Here is a 20475-nt window from a genome sequence, read left to right as displayed (position 1 = left end):
GTGTGCATTCGTGCAAGTAGAAAGATAATGTTGACTCACCCTACTTGTAGAGAAACACCAATGACATCCTTCTCTCGTTCATGTTGACAAAACGGTCTATCACTCTGTCATACAGTTGTCGTGTCTTTGACTATGCCAGATTAATTGCTATGACATGCTATTCTATAAAATAATTTCTCCGTAATTAATATTACCTGATTGAACTAATCATGTAAATATTAATTAACTAGAGAGGGACACCACGAAAGAATATTTATAGAGCTGTTATCTTCCGAATAAACTCTTAAAGATTTAGTAAGATTTTACATCCATAACAGTCACATTAATCGTAATTTTATTCAGTCTCATCTGAAAGTTGTAAATCCTTGATTATCTGCAAGAATCCTGGCTAACAAGTTGAATCAGCAATACAAAATTGGGTTTAATTATTTATTTACTAAATACCTAACTAATCACACATACACAATGAAATCATAACTTGATCACCAATTACGTCATACAGAAAAACGTCCCTAGCGGGCGGAATAGATATGACAGCTTGTTACACAAAGGGAAGGGGCTGAGTCCTAGTGAAAGAGCGGGAGACTGGAACATAGGCGAGCTGTGCTATCGTAAATACAGTATCTTATGCATTCTAAATTACCGCCCATTCGAAAAGGAAAATGCAATAAATATTTACTCTGAGCTGCGCTTCAGTAGGTTGGTGGTAGATGGACCGTGTCGCCAACCCGAGTCCTCTGTCCTTTGGAGAATGTCTCTGGTGCCTTACTGGATTCGTTGGAGGAACATTGTGTGTAGTAGACGGGATACTCAAAATTCCTTCCTAACCTGCGTTTAGCTGTTGCTAACTCAACGGCTAGGAGATATCACTTCTGTAGTGAATACGAGTTCAAAGTTCATACCATTCACAATCAAAGTCCATGCTGATGTTGGCTTAGTTCTGTAGTTATTATCTGAACCATTCTGACACCGGATCGTCATCCTGGTGTGCCCGGAACAGGAAGTGATATTCTTGTCAATGGCTTTTATAGTGGAGGGAGAGGGGTGTGTCTGAAAAGTTTATAACCCATGCCTCTTCACAGGGGCGGGCCACTGTGAGCAGAGGAACACTTATGAAAGTCCAGATCTCTCATTGGAAGCTAAAATTACATTTCACCTCTTCACAAATAATGTCATATTCAAACATTTGAATTAAACAACAATTCCATGTGAATCCGATACCTCTGACGTTTAGACTTTCCACAGTAGAGTATGTCATTCTATCATTGATGAGAATGTGTCAGAGGGCAACCGAACTGACATAATATACCTTAAGTACCACCGCATATGTTCAGTTGGTCGGATTACCAGAATATAGTTCATTTCCCCCAACTTCTGATGTTACCCAGAATCTCTATGTTAACCAAGGGGTTTTCTTATGTCACATCAGTTATAGTAGGGAGAAGGAAAAGGGGGAAAAGAGGTATTTATGACTGTCATAAACCTACCCCCACTGCCAACGTCATGACACAGTATACGGTCTATCACTCTGTTATACAGTATACGGTCTATCACTCTGTCACACAGTACACGCTTTTCTTGTTTGTTGTCCTAGGCTACATGGCTAAAATGCTTGCTCGCTAGCCTAACTTCCATTCATGGACAACAGCTAGTTAACATTAGCCTTCTACATCTAGCTACACATTGAACTTCTATCCTCTCAGGCCAGGGGCCCAACAATGTATGTATTAATGGTTGGATCAGAATCGCCGTTATAATCATTAGCCAGTATGGAGAATTGAGTAAAACCACAAGTCCACATCCCCATCTCCATCCATGGCTAATTTAGGAAAGGGACCATTTACACTAGCTAGCCACCAGAAGACAACAACACAACGAGATGCAACAATTCAAGTTGTTTCTGTAATGACGTATGAATGGGATCTGATGGGAGTGAAGCCAAATCCAAGCTGGCTTCCCTTGACACTTTTTTTTGGTGTGCCAGGATCATTCACAGTTTAGCTCAACACTGATTGACTATTATTTTATACTTTTCTTTTTATCAAAGGGAGGCCAAATGCTCGCTGGCTTCCGTTGCTTTCAATGCTACGGGCGGCAACGATGTCATACTCTTTTTGACCACACAGCATCAGATAGATTGCCTACACATAGAGAGACAGAGGGGCGCTGTTTCACTCACTCGGACGCTTTCTCCTGTGAGATACATTCAGCCTCTGGAGAGATGAAGGAAAATGATGAAATACAGAGAGACGAAAATACATTATTTTTTATTTTTATTTTGGTACGGCTTCCGTTGGCATGAATTCTGCCAAGAAAGAGACCATGTTTGTATGCGGCTTTTATTAACTAAAGGATTTGTTTATTTACATTGTTTGCAAACTGATATGTGACACGGAATAAAATGAAAAACAGGCAACTTTTTATGTTTTATTTTGTAGCAAAACAAGTGGGGCTCTGCCCTGAATGACAGGTCTCCACTGAGTTAGAGACAGTTGTTGTTGCTGCTGTCTGTGTTTCTGTCTTCTATGTAGTTATTTCTGTATATGGCCTCCCGGGTGGCGCAGTGGTCTAGGGCACTGCATCGCAGTGCTAGCTGCGCCACCAGAGTCTCTGGGTTCGCGCCCAGGCTGGGCTGGGTTCGCGCCCAGGCTCTGTCGCAGCCGGCCGCAACCGGGAGGTCCGTGGGGTGACGCACAATTGGCATAGCGTCGTCCGGGTTAGGGAGGGTTTGGCCGGTAGGGATATCCTTGTCTCAGTATGTAAAATGTAATAAAATGTATGCACTCTACTGTAAGTCGCTCTGGATAAGAGCGTCTGCTAAATGACTAAAAATGTAATGTAATGTAAAAATATGGTTGATTCTTTACTAAATGTGTGTGTGTGTGTGTGTGTGTGTGTGTGTGTGTGTGTGTGTGTGTGTGTGTGTGTGTGTGTGTGTGTGTGTAGTGTATCCACAGAGACCTAGCAGCCAGGAACATTCTGCTGACTCAGGGTAGAGTAGCCAAGATCTGTGACTTCGGACTGGCCCGAGACATCACCACCGACTCTAACTACGTCCTCAGAGGCAATGTAAGTGTGTGTGAGAGTATTTTTGTTATAGAAAGAGTGTGAAATACACGAAGGCTGCTCAGGTAAACAAGTAAAAACCAAGCATTGTAAAACAAAGGAATCTCAGAGGTAAAATGGCCGAACTATCCATGTTTACATATGTTTCCTTATCTTGAGAGTGGTCTCTGGACAATGACTGTCAAGGTAAGGAAACATCCAAATATGTAAAATCACTGAACTATCCCTTTAAAATGAATAGCCACTTCCTGTTTCACCCTGATTATGTGTTTCCTGTGTGTGCTGTCTGCCCTGATGATGCATTTCCTGTGTGTGTTGTCTCCCCTGATGATGCATTTCCTGTGTGTATTGTCTCCCCCTGATGATGCGTTTCCTGTGGGTGTTGTCTCCCCCTGATGATGCATTTCCTGTGTGTTCCAGGCCCGTCTCCCAGTGAAGTGGATGTCTCCAGAGAGTATCTTTGACGGTGTTTACACCTTGGAGAGTGATGTCTGGTCATACGGTATCCTGCTCTGGGAAATATTCTCTTTAGGTAATGTACAGTACATAACTATAGTCACCTTGGACAGTGATGTCTGGTCACATGGTATCTATAGTCACCTTGGACAGTGATGTCTGGTCACATGGTAACTATAGTCACCTTGGAGAGTGATGTCTGGTCACATGGTAACTATAGTCACCTTGGACAGTGATGTCTGGTCACATGGTAACTATAGTCACCTTGGACAGTGATGTCTGGTCACATGGTATCTATAGTTACCTTAGAGTGATGTCTGGTCACATGGTATCTATAGTTACCTTGGACAGTGATGTCTGGTCACATGGTAACTATAGTCACCTTGGACAGTGATGTCTGGTCACATGGTATCTATAGTCACCTTGGACAGTGATGTCTGGTCACATGGTAACTATAGTCACCTAGGAGAGTGATGTCTAGTCACATGGTAACTATAGTCACCTAGGAGAGTGATGTCTAGTCACATGGTAACTATAGTCACCTTGGACAGTGATGTCTGGTCACATGGTAACTATAGTCACCTAGGAGAGTGATGTCTAGTCACATGGTAACTATAGTCACCTAGGAGAGTGATGTCTAGTCACATGGTAACTATAGTCACCTTGGACAGTGATGTCTGGTCACATGGTAACTATAGTCACCTTGGACAGTGATGTCTGGTCACATGGTAACTATAGTCACCTTGGAGAGTGATGTCTGGTCACATGGTAACTATAGTCACCTTGGAGAGTGATGTCTGGTCACATGGTAACTATAGTCACCTTGGAGAGATGTTGGCTTCACCTTTTCTGGGCTCCGTTATTTACATAACAAATAAGGAATACTCAAAATGTGCATATATAAAATTAAGATATTTTAATTAGAAGACAGCCGTAGACAGAAGTCAAAGATCAACATACAACTGATGTCTCTCCTGAGTTGTGAACAAAAGAAAGACAGCATCTTATATAGATCACACCTTATGGTGTCAAACCCTGCATGTGCAGCTAAAAGAACAAGTTATTCTCAACACAAGGTTTCTGAGAATCTGTCTCAGCAGTATGTAAATCTGCCCTGTTTCAGGGAAAAACAGACGCTGTCTCTCTGTGTCTCGCTGTCACCCTCAGTCCCTTTTCTCACCTTTTCTCACAGACGCGGGGCTGCAGGTTTTGGTAGAGAGCTAGACACAGACAGAGGCCTCAATATTCAGCTATATGGTAACTAGAGTCACCTTGGAGAGTGATGTCTGGTCACATGGTAACTAGAGTCACCTTGGAGAGTGATGTCTGGTCACATGGTAACTAGAGTCACCTTGGAGAGTGATGTCTGGTCACATGGTAACTAGAGTCACCTTGGAGAGTGATGTCTGGTCACATGGTAACTAGAGTCACCTTGGAGAGTGATGTCTGGTCACATGGTAACTAGAGTCACCTTGGAGAGTGATGTCTGGTCACATGGTAACTAGAGTCACCTTGGAGAGTGATGTCTAGTCACATGGTAACTAGAGTCACCTTGGAGAGTGATGTCTGGTCACATGGTAACTAGAGTCACCTTGGAGAGTGATGTCTGGTCACATGGTAATTAGAGTCACCTTGGAGAGTGATGTCTGGTCACATGGTAATTAGAGTCACCTTGGAGAGTGATGTCTGGTCACATGGTAACTATAGTCACCTTGGAGAGTGATGTCTGGTCACATGGTAACTAGAGTCACCTTGGAGAGTGATGTCTGGTCACATGGTAACTATAGTCACCTAGGAGAGTGATGTCTGCATAAGTATAATGGCACGTAAGCTAATTAATAACAACATAACCAGTGGTGGGGGTCTTTAGAAGACCCCCAAAATCAACTTTAACCCTTCAGAGTGATGTCTGGTCACATGGTAACTATAGTCACCTTGGATACAGTATATATACTCACACACACAAAGGCATGCAGGCACACACATGTTTGGGGAATATACTAACTGTGTGTGTGTGTGTGTGTGTGTGTGTGTGTAGGCAGCAGTCCGTACCCTGGTATGCAGGTGGGCTCAGCGTTCTACAGGATGATCCAGGAAGGACACAGAATGAACAGACCTGATGTGGCTCCCAGAGAAATGTAAGGAGTGTGTGTGATTTAGAAAAATATACTTACTATGACTGAGATACAGTATGTGGTTGTCCCACCTAGCGATCTTAAGATGAATACACTAACTGTAAGTCTCTCTGGATAAGAGTCTGTTAAATGACTCTCTACTGTAAGTCTCTCTGGATAAGAGAGTCTACTAAATGACTCCCTACTGTAAGTCTCTCTGGATAAGAGAGTCTGCTAAATGACTCACTACTGTAAGTCTCTCTGGATAAGAGAGTCTGCTAAATGACTCCCTACTGTAAGTCTCTCTGGATAAGAGAGTCTACTAAATGACTCACTACTGTAAGTCTCTCTGGATAAGAGAGTCTGCTAAATGACTCCCTACTGTAAGTCTCTCTGGATAAGAGAGTCTGCTAAATGACTCCCTACTGTAAGTCTCTCTGGATAAGAGAGTCTACTAAATGACTCACTACTGTAAGTCTCTCTGGATAAGAGAGTCTGCTAAATGACTCACTACTAAGTCTCTCTGGATAAGAGAGTCTGCTAAATGACTCCCTACTGTAAGTCTCTCTGGATAAGAGAGTCATCTAAATGACTCACTACTGTAAGTCTCTCTGGATAAGAGAGTCTGTTAAATGACTCACTACTAAGTCTCTCTGGATAAGAGAGTCTGCTAAATGACTCCCTACTGTAAGTCTCTCTGGATAAGAGAGTCTACTAAATGACTCACTACTGTAAGTCTCTCTGGATAAGAGAGTCTGCTAAATGACTCACATGTAAATGTATATTTGTGCTTGTTTTGTGACCCCTGTATCTCCTCTCCCTCTCTCTGTAGTTATGACATGATGTTGTCTTGCTGGAGTGAGGACCCTCTGAAGAGACCTTCCTTTGGGAAACTAGTCGAGAGGACTGAACTGCTGCTGTCAGAACACACCAAGAACGTACGTGCTGGAACGGTTCAGCAGTGTTTGTTGAAATGCAGCTTGAATTATCAATATATGTCAATTAAAGTTGTATCGAATTGAAATGGAATCAATAACTTATGGAATAATTATTTTATCAACTACTGCCAGAAAAAAACAAGAATGTAGGTTCATAAATACATGAATAGTTTTTAAATATATATATTTGTTTAGCTTTATATGGATTTATCGATCTACATTTACGTATTAATATAAATGTTCAAATCCTCAATTGTATATTTTGGAATATTTCTGTAATGGTTAATGTAACATGCCTAAGTTCTGTGTTGATGTTTGTCTGTGTGTGTTTGTGTTGTGCTGGTGTGTGTGTGTGTGTTGTTTGTTGATGTGTGTTGTGTGTTGATGTGTGTGTGTGCAGGTGTACCTGAACCTGAGCTATGGAGTCGTTCCTCCAGACCAGCAGAGGGCAGCGTCTCACAGACTGAGCTCAGTGAGCAGCACTACGGCCCCGACACAACCACTACTGCTGAATACTGCTGATGTGTTTCTGGACTACGACACTGTCTGAATAATGGACACACACACACACACACCTACCTACTCAGCACCGCCAATGTCTTTCTGGACTATACACACACACACACACACACACACACACCTACTCAGCACCGCCAATGTCTTTCTGGACTATACACACACACACACACACACACACACACACACACACCCCATCCCCTCACCCACTCTGTATCTCAGTGTATTGGACTCCATTTCCCTGTATTGATCGGTCTGTGATGTATTTCATGTAGTATGTAACCTTTATTTAACTAGGGCAAGTCAGTTAAGAACAAATTCTTATTTACAATGACGGCCTACCCCGGTTGACGCTGGGCCAATTGTGCGCCGCCATATGGGACTCCCGATCACGGCCGGTTGTGATACAGCCCGGGATTGAACCAGGGTCTGTAGTGATGCCTCTAGCACTGAGATGCAGTGCCTTAAGACCGCTGCGCCACTCGGGAGCATGTAGCATGTAGCATGTAGCTTGTCGTCCATAGACGTTAGTGCTACGGTCAGTAACCAACCTGAGACTCCATTGTGTGTTATCTCCCCCGATGATGTATTTCCTGTGTCTCCATCATTTGTTTTGAAATGTTATTTAACCTTTACGTTGACAGGGAGTCAGTGCTGAGACCAAGGTCTCTTTTCCAGATGAACCCTGTATAACACCACAATACACAATAAACACATTAACCTACACATTCATATACACAATAAAATACACATTATTACACAAAGAAATACACAAATAGACAAATCACAATCATAAAAATCATATTCTTCAGTGAAAAGGTCTAACAACTGTCTGAAATGCCCTAGAGGCACCAATTCCTCCAATTTTAAAGTGTATTATAGATCCTTCCATATGTAAACTGAAAGCCAAATTAAAGGCTGATTTACCTAAAAGTCTCTAGACACCAAAGAGTCTCCAAAGTGAACGGGTTTGACAACTTGTCATTTTAAAATCTTAACGGCGACGCTCGGTAAGTCAAAAAGAAAGTCATAGATGTGATGTACGTGACTTTAAAAAGAGGTCCTACGTTTCGGTTCAGAATACAGTGACGAGTAATAAAACGGTCTCCTGTTTATAAAAACGACACCCAGGGGTTTAAGACTAGAGGGAGCTGCACTTTGATAAATACTATCACCATAATCAACAACAGGGTGAAAGGTTGATGACACAATCTGCTTCCTGCTAGACTAGAGAGAGAAATCATCTGTTTACGTCAAAAAGAGCCCATTTTAAATCATAGTTTCTTAAACCAGCTCAGTCGTACGTTTATAAAAAATAAAAAAAAACGGATAAATCATTGTAAATCCAAAAGAGTATTTGTATACAAGGCCTCGTCCATCTGAGACAATCTTGCGAGAACTTGAAAACAAGTATTTCATTTTGTCTGTACTAAGCATGAGTTTTAAAATCGGTAAGGGCTTCCTGCACAACTGCAAACTCGTCCTGTAGCTTTGTCACAGCCATGGCAGCAGTCGGGGGAATTGTATATAATAGTATCACATAGAAGAAATGTAAACAGATTGACCAATAGCATTTATATAAATAGTGAATAGAACAGGTCCTAGTATCGACCCTTGCGGAACACCTTTATGTACAAAAAAAAAAAAATCCCCATCAATCACGATGGCCTGAATTCTGTCACTAAGAAACCATTAACAGGCGTCAGAGCTCAGGCCTTACCGAGGACAACTTATTCAATTCAATTCAATAGCATGATCAAAGTCTACAAACAAAACAGCACATTTCAGTGTCTAAAGCATTAACAACGATCGTTAACAACTGAAGTGGTTACTGTAATAGTGCTATGCCCCAGGCCTAAACCCTGATTGGATGCCCAGGCCTAAACCCTGATTGGATGCCCAGGCCTAAACCCTGATTGGATGTCCAGGCCTAAACCCTGATTGGATGTCCAGGCCTAAACCCTGATTGGATGCCCAGGCCTAAACCCTGATTGGATGCCCAGGCCTAAACCCTGATTGGATGCCCAGGCCTAAACCCTGGCCTAAACCCTGATTGGATGCCTAGGCCTAAACCCTGATTGGATGCCCAGGCCTAAACACTGACACATCTATACAGCATGTATATCTACTAACACAGCTGTTAGTTTAAACAACCAATACGCTGTAGTCTGACTGACACATCTATACAGTATGAACTGACACGTCCATACAGTATGTATATCTACTAACACAGCTGTTCTGACCATATACAGAATACACTATCATCATCAGAACATTTCCCAGGACATAGACATATCTGATATGGGCAGAAAGCTTCAATTCCTGTTAATCTAACTGCACTGTCCAATTGACAGTAGCTATTACAGTGAAACAATACCATGCTATTGTTTGAGGAGAGTTGCACAGTTATGAAATGTATCAATAAACCAATTAGGCACATTTGGGCAGACTTGATACAACATTTTGAACTGAAATGCAATGATTCATTGGATCAGTCAAAGAAAATGCACATACACTGCTGCCATCTAGTGGCCAAAATCTAATTTGCACCTAAACTGGAATAATACATTGTAGCCCATGTCTGCAAAATTAAAATAAAAAAATACGATTGGTAAATGAGTCTAGCCAGCTATCTAAACTTGTAGTAATTATGGTCTCATTACCGACCGGGGGCCCCCATTAATTTTGATTGTCACTCTCACTCAGATGTTATATTTTTAAAAAACTGCAAATATTTCTCTCCACCCTACGGCAAACTGTGTGGAATTTCAAGAGGTTAACTCTATAAAGTTTTATTTTATGAACGTGGGAACACAGACCAGTGAGCCACTGCGGCCCCTCATCATGAGGTCAGATTTGTAGTGAATACATAGAACCAGGATCTGTCTGGGAAACATGGAACCAGGATCTGTCTGGGAAACATAGAACCAGGATCTGTCTGGGAAACATGGAACCAGGATCTGTCTGGGAAACATAGAACCAGGATCTGTCTGGGAAACATAGAACCAGGATCTGTCTGGGAAACATAGAACCAGGATAGGCTGTCTGGGAAACATAGAACCAGGATAGGCTGTCTGGGAAACATAGAACCAGGATAGGCTGTCTGGGAAACATAGAACCAGGATAGGCTGTCTGGGAAACATAGAACCAGGATAGGCTGTCTGGGAAACATAGAACCAGGAGAGGATCTGTCTGGGAAACATAGAACCAGGAGAGGCTCTGTCTGGGAAACATAGAACCAGGAGAGGCTGTCTGGGAAACATAGAACCAGGAGAGGCTCTGTCTGGGAAACATATAACCAGGATAGGCTCTGTCTGGGAAACATAGAACCAGGAGAGGATCTGTCTGGGAAACATAGAACCAGGATAGGCTGTCTGGGAAACATAGAACCAGGATAGGCTGTCTGGGAAACATAGAACCAGGAGAGGATCTGTCTGGGAAACATAGAACCAGGAGAGGATCTGTCTGGGAAACATAGAACCGGGAGAGGCTGTCTGGGAAACATAGAACCGGGATAGGCTCTGACTGGAAACCAACTCTTCATGTGTAAATACATTATTAACTTTAGCTTTATGTGCTTTTAGGGTTTGTTTTATGTTAATAGTATGTGTGTGCGTTGATTTTTACTAACAATTTTATGCAGAGAATTTATGCGATGAATGATGCTATGTAAAAACGTGCTTCTTCTGTAACGGGACCTAGAATGGTTTGGAGGCTGAGGATGTTTTGATACAGTTGGTTGACTTGTAATAAAGAAAGTACTGGAACTATGGTGTGTGTGTCAGGTGTGTGTGTTATGGTATGGTGTGTGTCAGGTGTGTGTGTTGTGCTATGGTATGTGTTATGGTATGGTGTGTGTGTGTGTGTTATGGTATGGTGTGTGTGTTATGGTTTGGTGTGTGTGTTGTGATATGGTGTGTGTTGTGGTATGGTGTGTTGTGTATTGGTGTGTGTGTGTGTTGTGGTATGGTGTGTGTGTGTGTGTGTGTGTGTGTGTGTGTGTGTGTGTGTACACCTGGGTCTCCTCAGGACATACAGTCAGGTCAGGTACAGACAGCGTTCCAGTGGAGACTGTCACTGCTCCTGTAAAGGAAGCCTTGAACAAAATGACAACAAAAACACACAACCAACAATAAATACATTTGTAAATGGGGTTTTATTTTCATATTGACCGAGGGAGAAAGGGAGGAGGAGGGTTTAGAATACAGGAAACACTATGTTTCCATGTTGCTTTGGGAAAGAGGGAGAACACAGCTGGTGACAGGAAGAGGAGATGCACGCCATTTACACTGCTGGACGTCACCTGGTAAGTGTACAGTAAACTAGTTGGGACTACCTGGTAAGTGTACATTAACTAGTTGGGGTTACCTGGTAAGTGTACATTAAACTAGTTGGGACTACCTGGTAAGTGTACATTCAAACTAGTTGAAATTACCTGGTAAGTGTACAGTAAACTAGTTGGGACTACCTGGTAAGTGTACATTCAAACTAGTTGGGGTTACCTGGTAAGTGTACATTAAAACTAGTTGGGGTTACCTGGTAAGTGTACATTAAAACTAGTTGGGGTTACCTGGTAAGTGTACATTAAAACTAGTTGGTATGTAAGCTGGTTTTTAACCAGTAAACTAGCAGGGTTTCTGGTGAAATAACAGTTGGGCTTCACATGAATAATACATAACGTGCCATTTCCTGTCGTCACCTGACCCGTTTCTGGTGTCTGTTTTCAAGCCGGACCTGACAAAACAAATCCAGCATGTCCGCCATGCAGGTGAAGAAACACCGTTCAGGTCCAACATTCAGAACATTCCAAACAGAACTGCTCAGAACAACGGAAGCATAGAATCAGAACATAGAATTTCAGAACTTGATTCTCAATTTATTTTTTTACCTTTATTTAACAAGGCAAGTCAGTTAAGAACAAATTCTTATTTTCAATGACGGCCTAGGAACAGTGGGTTAACTGCCTTGTTCAGGGGCAGAACAACAGATTTATACCTTGTCAGCTCGGGGGATTCAATCTTGCAACCTTTCGGTTACTAATCCAACGCTCTAACCACTAGGCTACCCTGCCGCCCCACTATAAATGGAACATGATTGAACCACTTCATTACACAGCCTGTTTCTCTTCTACAGCAGAATGGCTACGTCCCACCCTATTCCCTATATAGTGCACTACTTTAGACCAGCTCTGGACAAGTGCACTATATAGGGAATAGGGTGTAATTTGGGACACAGTCAAACAGGGTACCTACGTTAAGTCTTTCCGGTACATTCTCTGGGCTGGGTGTATATCAGTGATGTGGAAACACTACAACAGTTTAACAGGTGCATTTTTTCAGCAATAAAAAAACTCACAAAACACAAAAACTAAAAGGGCCTGAATTTGCTGAGGGATGTGTGTCAAAAGGGTTGTGGTGTCAAAGTGTGTGTGTGTGTGTGTGTGTGTGTGTGTGTGTGTGTGTGTGACACACACCCCCTCCCCTGGAAAAAGCCGACCATTGCCCGGGAAGGCACATCTTGGTCGGGGAAACCGAGAAAGGTCTCCTCATCACTTTCCTCTACAAAAATTTTCATTACTTTTTGGAGCTCACGCTCCTCAGCTGAGGGGTCACAGGCATTAAGCCGTGAGACTTCTGGGTCTGGGAATCCGAGAAAAGTCTCCTTACTTTCCTCTTCAAAGATCTCCAGGACCTTGCGGCGCTCAATCTCCTCCAATTCCTCAGCCGAGGGGTAACAGGCCTTAAGGCGTGAGACATGGACAACGCGCATATCTTCACCTGTGTCCTCTTTCACCACTCGGTAGTTCAAAGGGCCCATCTGCTCCACAATCCTATATGGTCCTTGCCATTTAGGAGCAAGCTTGGCCGAGAAGAATTGTTCAGCTTTCGAGTAAGGATGAGAGCGAAGCCACACCCGATCACGAAGCTGGAACTGCATGTCTCGTCTGTTCTTATCATAATTTCTCTTCTGCTTGAGTCGAGCCTGGATCATGTTCTTTGAGACAAGAGCTCTCAAGTCATGGAGATGGACTACCTGGTCATAGCAAGCGGCGTCTGGAGTAAGCTGCTGGGGCTGTAGCACCATATCCAAGGGTCCTCGGAGGGGACGACTTAGGTTCAGCTCGGCAGGTGTGACTCCAGTGGACTCTTGCACAGCAGAATTCAGGGCAAATCGAAACTCGTGAAGGTGCTTGTCCCAGTGTTTGTGCTGGGTCCCTACATAGGAAGCAACCATTGTCTTCAAGGTTCGATTTACTCTCTCAGTGAGGTTGGTCTGTGGGTGATAGGCCGTGGTCAACTTCTGTCTCAGGTTCCATCTTTGGCAGGTCTCCTCAAAGAGATCAGAGACAAATTGGGAACCTCGATCAGACAGGATGTAATCAGGCACTCCCCAGCGAGTCAGGATCTCTTTCGTAAGGATGTTAGAGACTGTCCTTGCTGTGGCCTGACGCAGGGCAAAGAGCTCCACCCACTTGGAATAGTAATCAACAAAAACAAGCATGTACACATTCTGATTGGAGCTTCTAGGAAATGGACCCATCAAATCCACTCCTAACATTTCCCAAGGTCGGGTAACCACCGTTTGCTGCAACTTGCCAGCAGGTTTTCTACCTTCTGGTTTGTACATTTGACAAACCTGGCAGTTTCGGATGTGTGACTTCACATCCATGCTCAGATGTGGCCAGTACAGTAATGCTTGCAACCGTTTGTAGGTTTTGAACCTGCCCAAATGACCAGCTAATGGGTCTTCATGGAAATGTTGAAGCAGTTGAAGGCGTAGAGTTTCAGGTATGTACATTTGGTAGAGTGTTCTGTGAGGTAGTTGTACAACTCGGTAGACTTTGTCTTCAATGATGGTCAGCTTTGTGGTAGGGTTGACCATCTTTTCTCCATCTTCCAGGATAGTCTGGTACAAAGCCTGTACTTCTGGATCATCCTGTTGGGCTTTCCAAATGACCTCATCAGAGATGGGAAAGTCAGTTTTGGGTGAGTCTCGACTGCTAGACAGGACTGTAGCACATGTAAGGTGAGGGCCACCATTATCACAAGCAGGAGCTCTGGATAAGGCATCTGGAACAGTGTTGTATTTTCCTTTCCTGTATTCTACTGCAAAGGTGAACTCTTGCAACCGTAGAGCCCATCTGATGAGCCTGGTGCTTGGTTTGTTGGTCTTGAACACCCACACAAGGGAGGAATGGTCAGTGACCACAGTGAAGTGTCTTCCCTCCAGGTAGTACCTCCACTTTTCCAAAGCCCAGACAACTGCAAGGCACTCTTGCTCGGTTGTGGAGTAGTTCCGTTCTGCTCCATTCAATGTCCGACTGGCGAACGCTAGCACTTCTTCAGTACCAAGTCCAGTCTGTTGGACTAGGACAGCACCAAGTCCAACATCACTTGCATCAGTGTAAACAACAAAAGGGAAATCAAAGTTGGGATGACCCAAAATGGGAGGTGTGACGAGGTGTCGTTTCAGGGTTTCAAAGGAGTTCTGGCACTCTGCCGTCCATCGGAATTTCGCTCCTTTTCGCTTCAACCCGTTGAGGGGTTCTGCCACCTGGGAGAAGTTCCACACAAACCGATGGTACCATCCAGCCATCCCAAGGAACCGTTGAAGGGCCTTGAGTGTGGTTGGCACAGGGAAGTCTTGTACAGCCTTGGTCTTTTCAGGATCCACATGAATGCCGTCAAAAGACACAATATGGCCAAGGAACTTCAGGGAGGTTTGGCAGAAGTTGCTCTTCTTCATATTCAATGTCAGACCAGCTTCTCTTAGCTTGTCCAACACTGCTTGAAGATCTTGAAAGTGTTGTTCTCTGTTCTGGGAGTAGATAATTATATCGTCTAGGTAGACGAAACAGATCTTCCCTTTGAGCTCACCTAACGCAATCTCCATGAGTCTTTGGAAAGTGGCAGGTGCATTCTTTAATCCAAAAGGCATCACCTTAAAGGAAAACAAGCCCTCAGCACAGACAAAAGCAGTCTTGTCCTTGCTTTCCTGGTCCATCTCAACCTGCCAATAGCCACTATTGAGGTCAAGGGTAGTGAACACAACAGCACCAGACAATGACTCCAGGATCTCGTGGATGGTGGGAAGAGGATAGGCATCAGTCTGGGAAACATTGTTGGTCTTCCTATAGTCCACACAAAATCTAAGACCACCGGTCTTTTTTGGAATGAGGACAACAGGAGCAGCCCAGGGAGAGGAGGAACGTTCTATTATATCTTGTGTCAACATATCATTAATGAGTCCCTTTTGGATGATTAGCTTCGCTGGGGACAAACGATATGGCTTTTGCTTGATCGGCATTTCCTGTGTAAGGAATATTTTGTGCTTCAGGAGTCCGGTGCGTCCTAGCTTTGAAGTACACACATCAGCATTATTCTGCAGCTGTTCCACCAGCCTTAACTCCTCTGGCTGTTCCAGCTGAGCTCTTCTTACAGCCTGTAAAAGGAGATCATCAGAAGGATTACCCAGGGTTAGTGGTACCGGAGCAACGGCAGAGAAGACTGCCACATTTGGACCCCAATCATGTAACTTTGTAACTTCTGATTGGAAGAAATGCTTCTTGCTCGGATTGTTTGGAAACCAGTAGCAATTGTGTGCGATATCAATCTGGACACCACTGAAGTACATGAAATCAATTCCCAACACGACAGGAAAAGCAAGGTTCTTGGTTTGTAGGATAACCGAAGGAATCATATAGGAGCGGTTACACAGGCGGAACTCCACCTCACTCCATCCAAGTGGTCGTTTAGCCTCACCGTCAGCCAGATACAGTGGACCTTCTGTCCACGGCTTCAAGTTGTATTTTGGACCTTGAACCTCCTTCCACAGTTTCTCATTGAGCAGTGTGTAGGATGACCCGGTGTCCAGGATGGCTCTTCCTGTCCATGGGCCTATGGACAGGGGTAACACCAGCTGGTGTGGTATTAACTGAAAGGAAGGGGATGTCGGCGGGGGGGCGTAGGCAGTGACTCTTGAGGTTTCAGCTCTGGTCAAAGCACCCAGAGTAGGATGGTCGTTCCTGCGAAGTGTGTTAGGTGTGTTGGCCTGTTGTGATTTGTGGTTTCTGGAAGGGTTTACTTGATACGGTCTTGGACATGTAGCTGAAGAATGTCCCTTTTGGCTACATCTCCAACAGAACATGGGAGGGGTCTTGGCTGGAGACTCTGGCTGTGGTTGATGATCTGGCTTGGGTAACTGTTTGGGTGTCTGTTTCTTTCTCTGTTCATATTGCTGTTGGCATTCTCTGTCCTTCTCGAACTGCTGTCCCAGGCGAACCAGTCCATCGACAGTGGTGACTCTTTCTCTGAGTTGACTGGCTAGTAGTGGGTTGATGTTCTTCAAGATCAACTTAATGACCTCTTCCTCCTCAATGCCAGGTTTCCACCTTCTGCACAGGGAGTGGTAACCGTATGCAAAGTCACGGATATTCTCATTCTCCCTTTGCACTCGATTCCTGACTCTGTCAGCTCATCTGTGTAGTCCTCAGACAGAAATGCAGAGGAAAACTTGGCCTCAAAGTCAGCCCAGGAGGTAGTGGTGAGACGTGCCACATCCCACCAGTCTCGAGCTGTCCCATGCAACACATTCCTCAATGTGGCAAGGAGTTCTTCGTCAGCCAGGGGATTGAGGGCAAGAAAGTCATGACATCTTTCCAGATACATTAGCGGATCAGGACTGTCATCCTTTTTCCCCAAAGGTGGGAAATTGCAATTTAATGGGCATCGCTCCCACATGACGTCTACTCAAATCACCATGAACAAAAGAGCTAGGAGGGATTGAGGAAGTAGAGGGTGAGGGAGTTATGGGACCATGAAAATGAACACCAGGATGCATGGTGGATTGCATCCTGCAAGGGGTGGCTGCAGCATGGCCTTGTCTTGGCTGTTCTGAGGTGCCCGCTTGGCCCTCAGTGGTCTGAACAGAAGTGGACACAAGAGAAGCTCTGTGCAAGGAGTTGTGCCTAATGGAGGCCATGTCAACAGACACATCATCCAACATTTTAACACAATTAGAGAGCGCTGTCTGCAAGTGGTCTACAGTGTTAACCAGGGGAGAAAATACAGAATTGACGTCCTTGAGGACCTCAGTGTGATGATGTTGCAGGCGCCACTGGAGAGTGGCAGTGAGTTGGCTTTGTTGGTAGTCAAACTGCCTGTCCATGGCACCAGTAATTTCCTGTCTTCCACTCTCACTGAGCTCTGTCAGAGTGTGGGTTAGAGTGCTCAGTGAGTTTCTGAATTCCATGGCACTCTGTTGTTGCTCTTCACTCAGACATTTGAATTTATGGTGGATTAGAGTTTGGAGATGTTGTTGAGTCTGACGAATATCAAGGATGTCACCTTGAAGTTGTAAGACTACAACCTCTGGAGATAAACCAGACAATGGAGGAAGGTTTGGCGTCAGAGGGAGGGCTAGCTCAGTACTTCCACACAGATCCATGTCAATAAGTGAGTTACTAGTTAGACCTGTGGCCTGTGGTCCAGACCGAGCATTCAGATTCCCAGGGCTCTGGCCCAAATCAACTCCATTATTTCCATTCACATTATGATTTGTATTGTTGGCTCGGTAGTCAGAATGGCCCTGTGTATTCCCATTGACAGGTAGGATATGGATGAGCACATTTTCTTGGGGTGAATCCATTGTTTTAATTCCACTCAAAAGATTTGCTTTGGTTAGTTCTCAATGTTGAGGTCCCATCTGGGGTGCCATTTTTTATGTAACGGTTTTGACTTGAGGTTATTTATAGGGGTGCCAGGTAGGTTGTGCCTACCAGAGAAAGCATTGGTTTCTCCTTTTAGTTTGGGAGGGAATGAGTCCCATCTGGTCCGTCAAGTCACACCAATACAAAGGACTTATGTAAAAGTAAGGATGAAAATATACTTTTCATAAACCCCTTAAAACATTGGAAAGAACTTCAAACAAGTGTATTCTTTTGCGTGGTTGTATTAACAACATAAATGATCACACACAACAATATAACAATTAATGCACTTATGTTCATTTAGAAATGTCCTGTACCTCGGGCATAAAAAGAGTCCAGCCCGGTAAATAAGTTCAGTGACTCAAGTGACCTTAGTCACGCAACGTTTGTCCGTAGCATAAACCCAGTATATTCATACACTCAAAATAACACTTATTTTGTAACACAACTATAAAGCGTATCAAAGACTAACCAAATAATAATACGTCCTCACAACTACATAAATCACAGTATACATCACCCCAAACAAATGAAATACCGTGTACAAAAAGTTGTAGTCAGTCGGTCAGTCAGACAATCTGCCAACAGATCTCCAGCGGAGAAAAGGCCACGAAAACCAACGGAGAGTTGTAGTCCACAGACGCACAGAGTGGATCCAATCCTGGGTAAACTCGCTTTAAGGCTACAAAACACACTGCAAGGCAACAAACAAACGTAAGAGCGAAGTTTCATGAACTGAAGGTAGTACACATCCTCATTCATGTCTCGATCACAACTTTTTCTTTGCGCAGCTGATGCTGGCTATTTAATAGGGAATTAAAGGGGAAGCGCCCTATTAGAAGGAGAAGCACTGAGACGGTTCAGAAATATTCAGGGCCGTCACAGTGTGTTATGGTATGGTGTGTGTGTTATGGTTTGGTGTGTGTGTTGTGATATGGTGTGTGTTGTGATATGGTGTGTGTTGTGGTATGGTGTGTTGTGTATTAGTGTGTGTGTGTGTGTGTTGTGGTATGGTGTGTGTGTGTGTTGTGGTATGGTGTGTGTGTGTGTGTGTGTGTGTGTGTGTGTGTGTGTGTGTGTGTGTGTGTGTGTGTGTGTGTGTGTGTGTGTGTGTGTGTGTGTGTGTGTGTGTGTGTGTGTGTGTGTGTACACCTGGGTCTCCTCAGGACATACAGTCAGGTCAGGTACAGACAGCGTTCCAGTGGAGACTGTCACTGCTCCTGTAAAGGAAGCCTTGAACAAAATGACAACAAAAACACACAACCAACAATAAATACATTTGTAAATGGGGTTTTATTTTCATATTGACCGAGGGAGAAAGGGAGGAGGAGGGTTTAGAATACAGGAAACACTATGTTTCCATGTTGCTTTGGGAAAGAGGGAGAACACAGCTGGTGACAGGAAGAGGAGATGCACGCCATTTACACTGCTGGACGTCACCTGGTAAGTGTACAGTAAACTAGTTGGGACTACCTGGTAAGTGTACATTAACTAGTTGGGGTTACCTGGTAAGTGTACATTAAACTAGTTGGGACTACCTGGTAAGTGTACATTCAAACTAGTTGGGGTTACCTGGTAAGTGTACATTAAAACTAGTTGGGGTTACCTGGTAAGTGTACATTAAAACTAGTTGGGGTTACCTGGTAAGTGTACATTAAAACTAGTTGAAATTACCTGGTAAGTGTACAGTAAACTAGTTGAAATTACCTGGTAAGTGTACAGTAAACTAGTTGGGGTTACCTGGTAAGTGTACATTAAAACTAGTTGGTATGTAAGCTGGTTTTTAACCAGTAAACTAGCAGGGTTTCTGGTGAAATAACAGTTGGGCTTCACATGAATAATACATAACGTGCCATTTCCTGTCGTCACCTGACCCGTTTCTGGTGTCTGTTTTCAAGCCGGACCTGACAAAACAAATCCAGCATGTCCGCCATGCAGGTGAAGAAACACCGTTCAGGTCCAACATTCAGAACATTCCAAACAGAACTGCTCAGAACAACGGAAGCATAGAATCAGAACATAGAATTTCAGAACTTGATTCTCAATTTTTTTTTTTACCTTTATGTAACTAGGCAAGTCAGTTAAGAACAAATTCTTATTTACAATGACGGCCTAGGAACAGTGGGTTAACTGCCTTGTTCAGGGGCAGAACAACAGATTTATACCTTGTCAGCTCGGGGGATTCAATCTTGCAACCTTTCGGTTACTAATCCAACGCTCTAACCACTAGGCTACCCTGCCGCCCCACTATAAATGGAACATGATTGAACCACTTCATTACACAGCCTGTTTCTCTTCTACAGCAGAATGGCTACGTCCCACCCTATTCCCTATATAGTGCACTACTTTAGACCAGCTCTGGACAAGTGCACTATATAGGGAATAGGGTGTAATTTGGGACACAGTCAAACAGGGTACCTACGTTAAGTCTTTCCGGTACATTCTCTGGGCTGGGTGTATATCAGTGATGTGGAAACACTACAACAGTTTAACAGGTGCATTTTTTCAGCAATAAAAAACTCACAAAACACAAAAACTAAAAGGGCCTGAATTTGCTGAGGGATGTGTGTCAAAAGGGTTGTGGTGTCAAAGTGTGTGTGTGTGTGTGTGTGTGTGTGTGTGTGTGTGTGTGTGTGTGTGTGAGTGTGAGACACACACTTTGTCATAGCTTCATAGG

At 43.8% G+C, this 20475-nt stretch overlaps 1 protein-coding gene across 1 annotated transcript in view; it reads left to right on the top strand.

Annotated features, from left to right (window-relative positions):
- Nucleotides 1–7124, top strand: part of kitb (KIT proto-oncogene, receptor tyrosine kinase b) — a 73181-nt gene extending 66057 nt beyond the window's left edge. The window contains exons 17-21 of the mRNA XM_038982503.1: nucleotides 2947–3069; nucleotides 3487–3598; nucleotides 5561–5660; nucleotides 6469–6574; nucleotides 6975–7124. Coding sequence (XP_038838431.1) covers nucleotides 2947–3069; nucleotides 3487–3598; nucleotides 5561–5660; nucleotides 6469–6574; nucleotides 6975–7124 — 591 coding nt within the window. The remainder of the gene's footprint in view (nucleotides 1–2946; nucleotides 3070–3486; nucleotides 3599–5560; nucleotides 5661–6468; nucleotides 6575–6974) is intronic.
- The last annotated feature ends 13351 nt before the right edge of the window (nucleotides 7125–20475 follow it).

Source organism: Salvelinus namaycush, unplaced genomic scaffold, assembly GCF_016432855.1.
Source record: "Salvelinus namaycush isolate Seneca unplaced genomic scaffold, SaNama_1.0 Scaffold119, whole genome shotgun sequence".
Taxonomy (NCBI): Eukaryota; Metazoa; Chordata; class Actinopteri; order Salmoniformes; family Salmonidae; genus Salvelinus; species Salvelinus namaycush.
The sequence above is the reverse complement of the archived record's forward strand: the minus strand, read 5'-3'. Positions and strand labels throughout refer to the sequence as shown.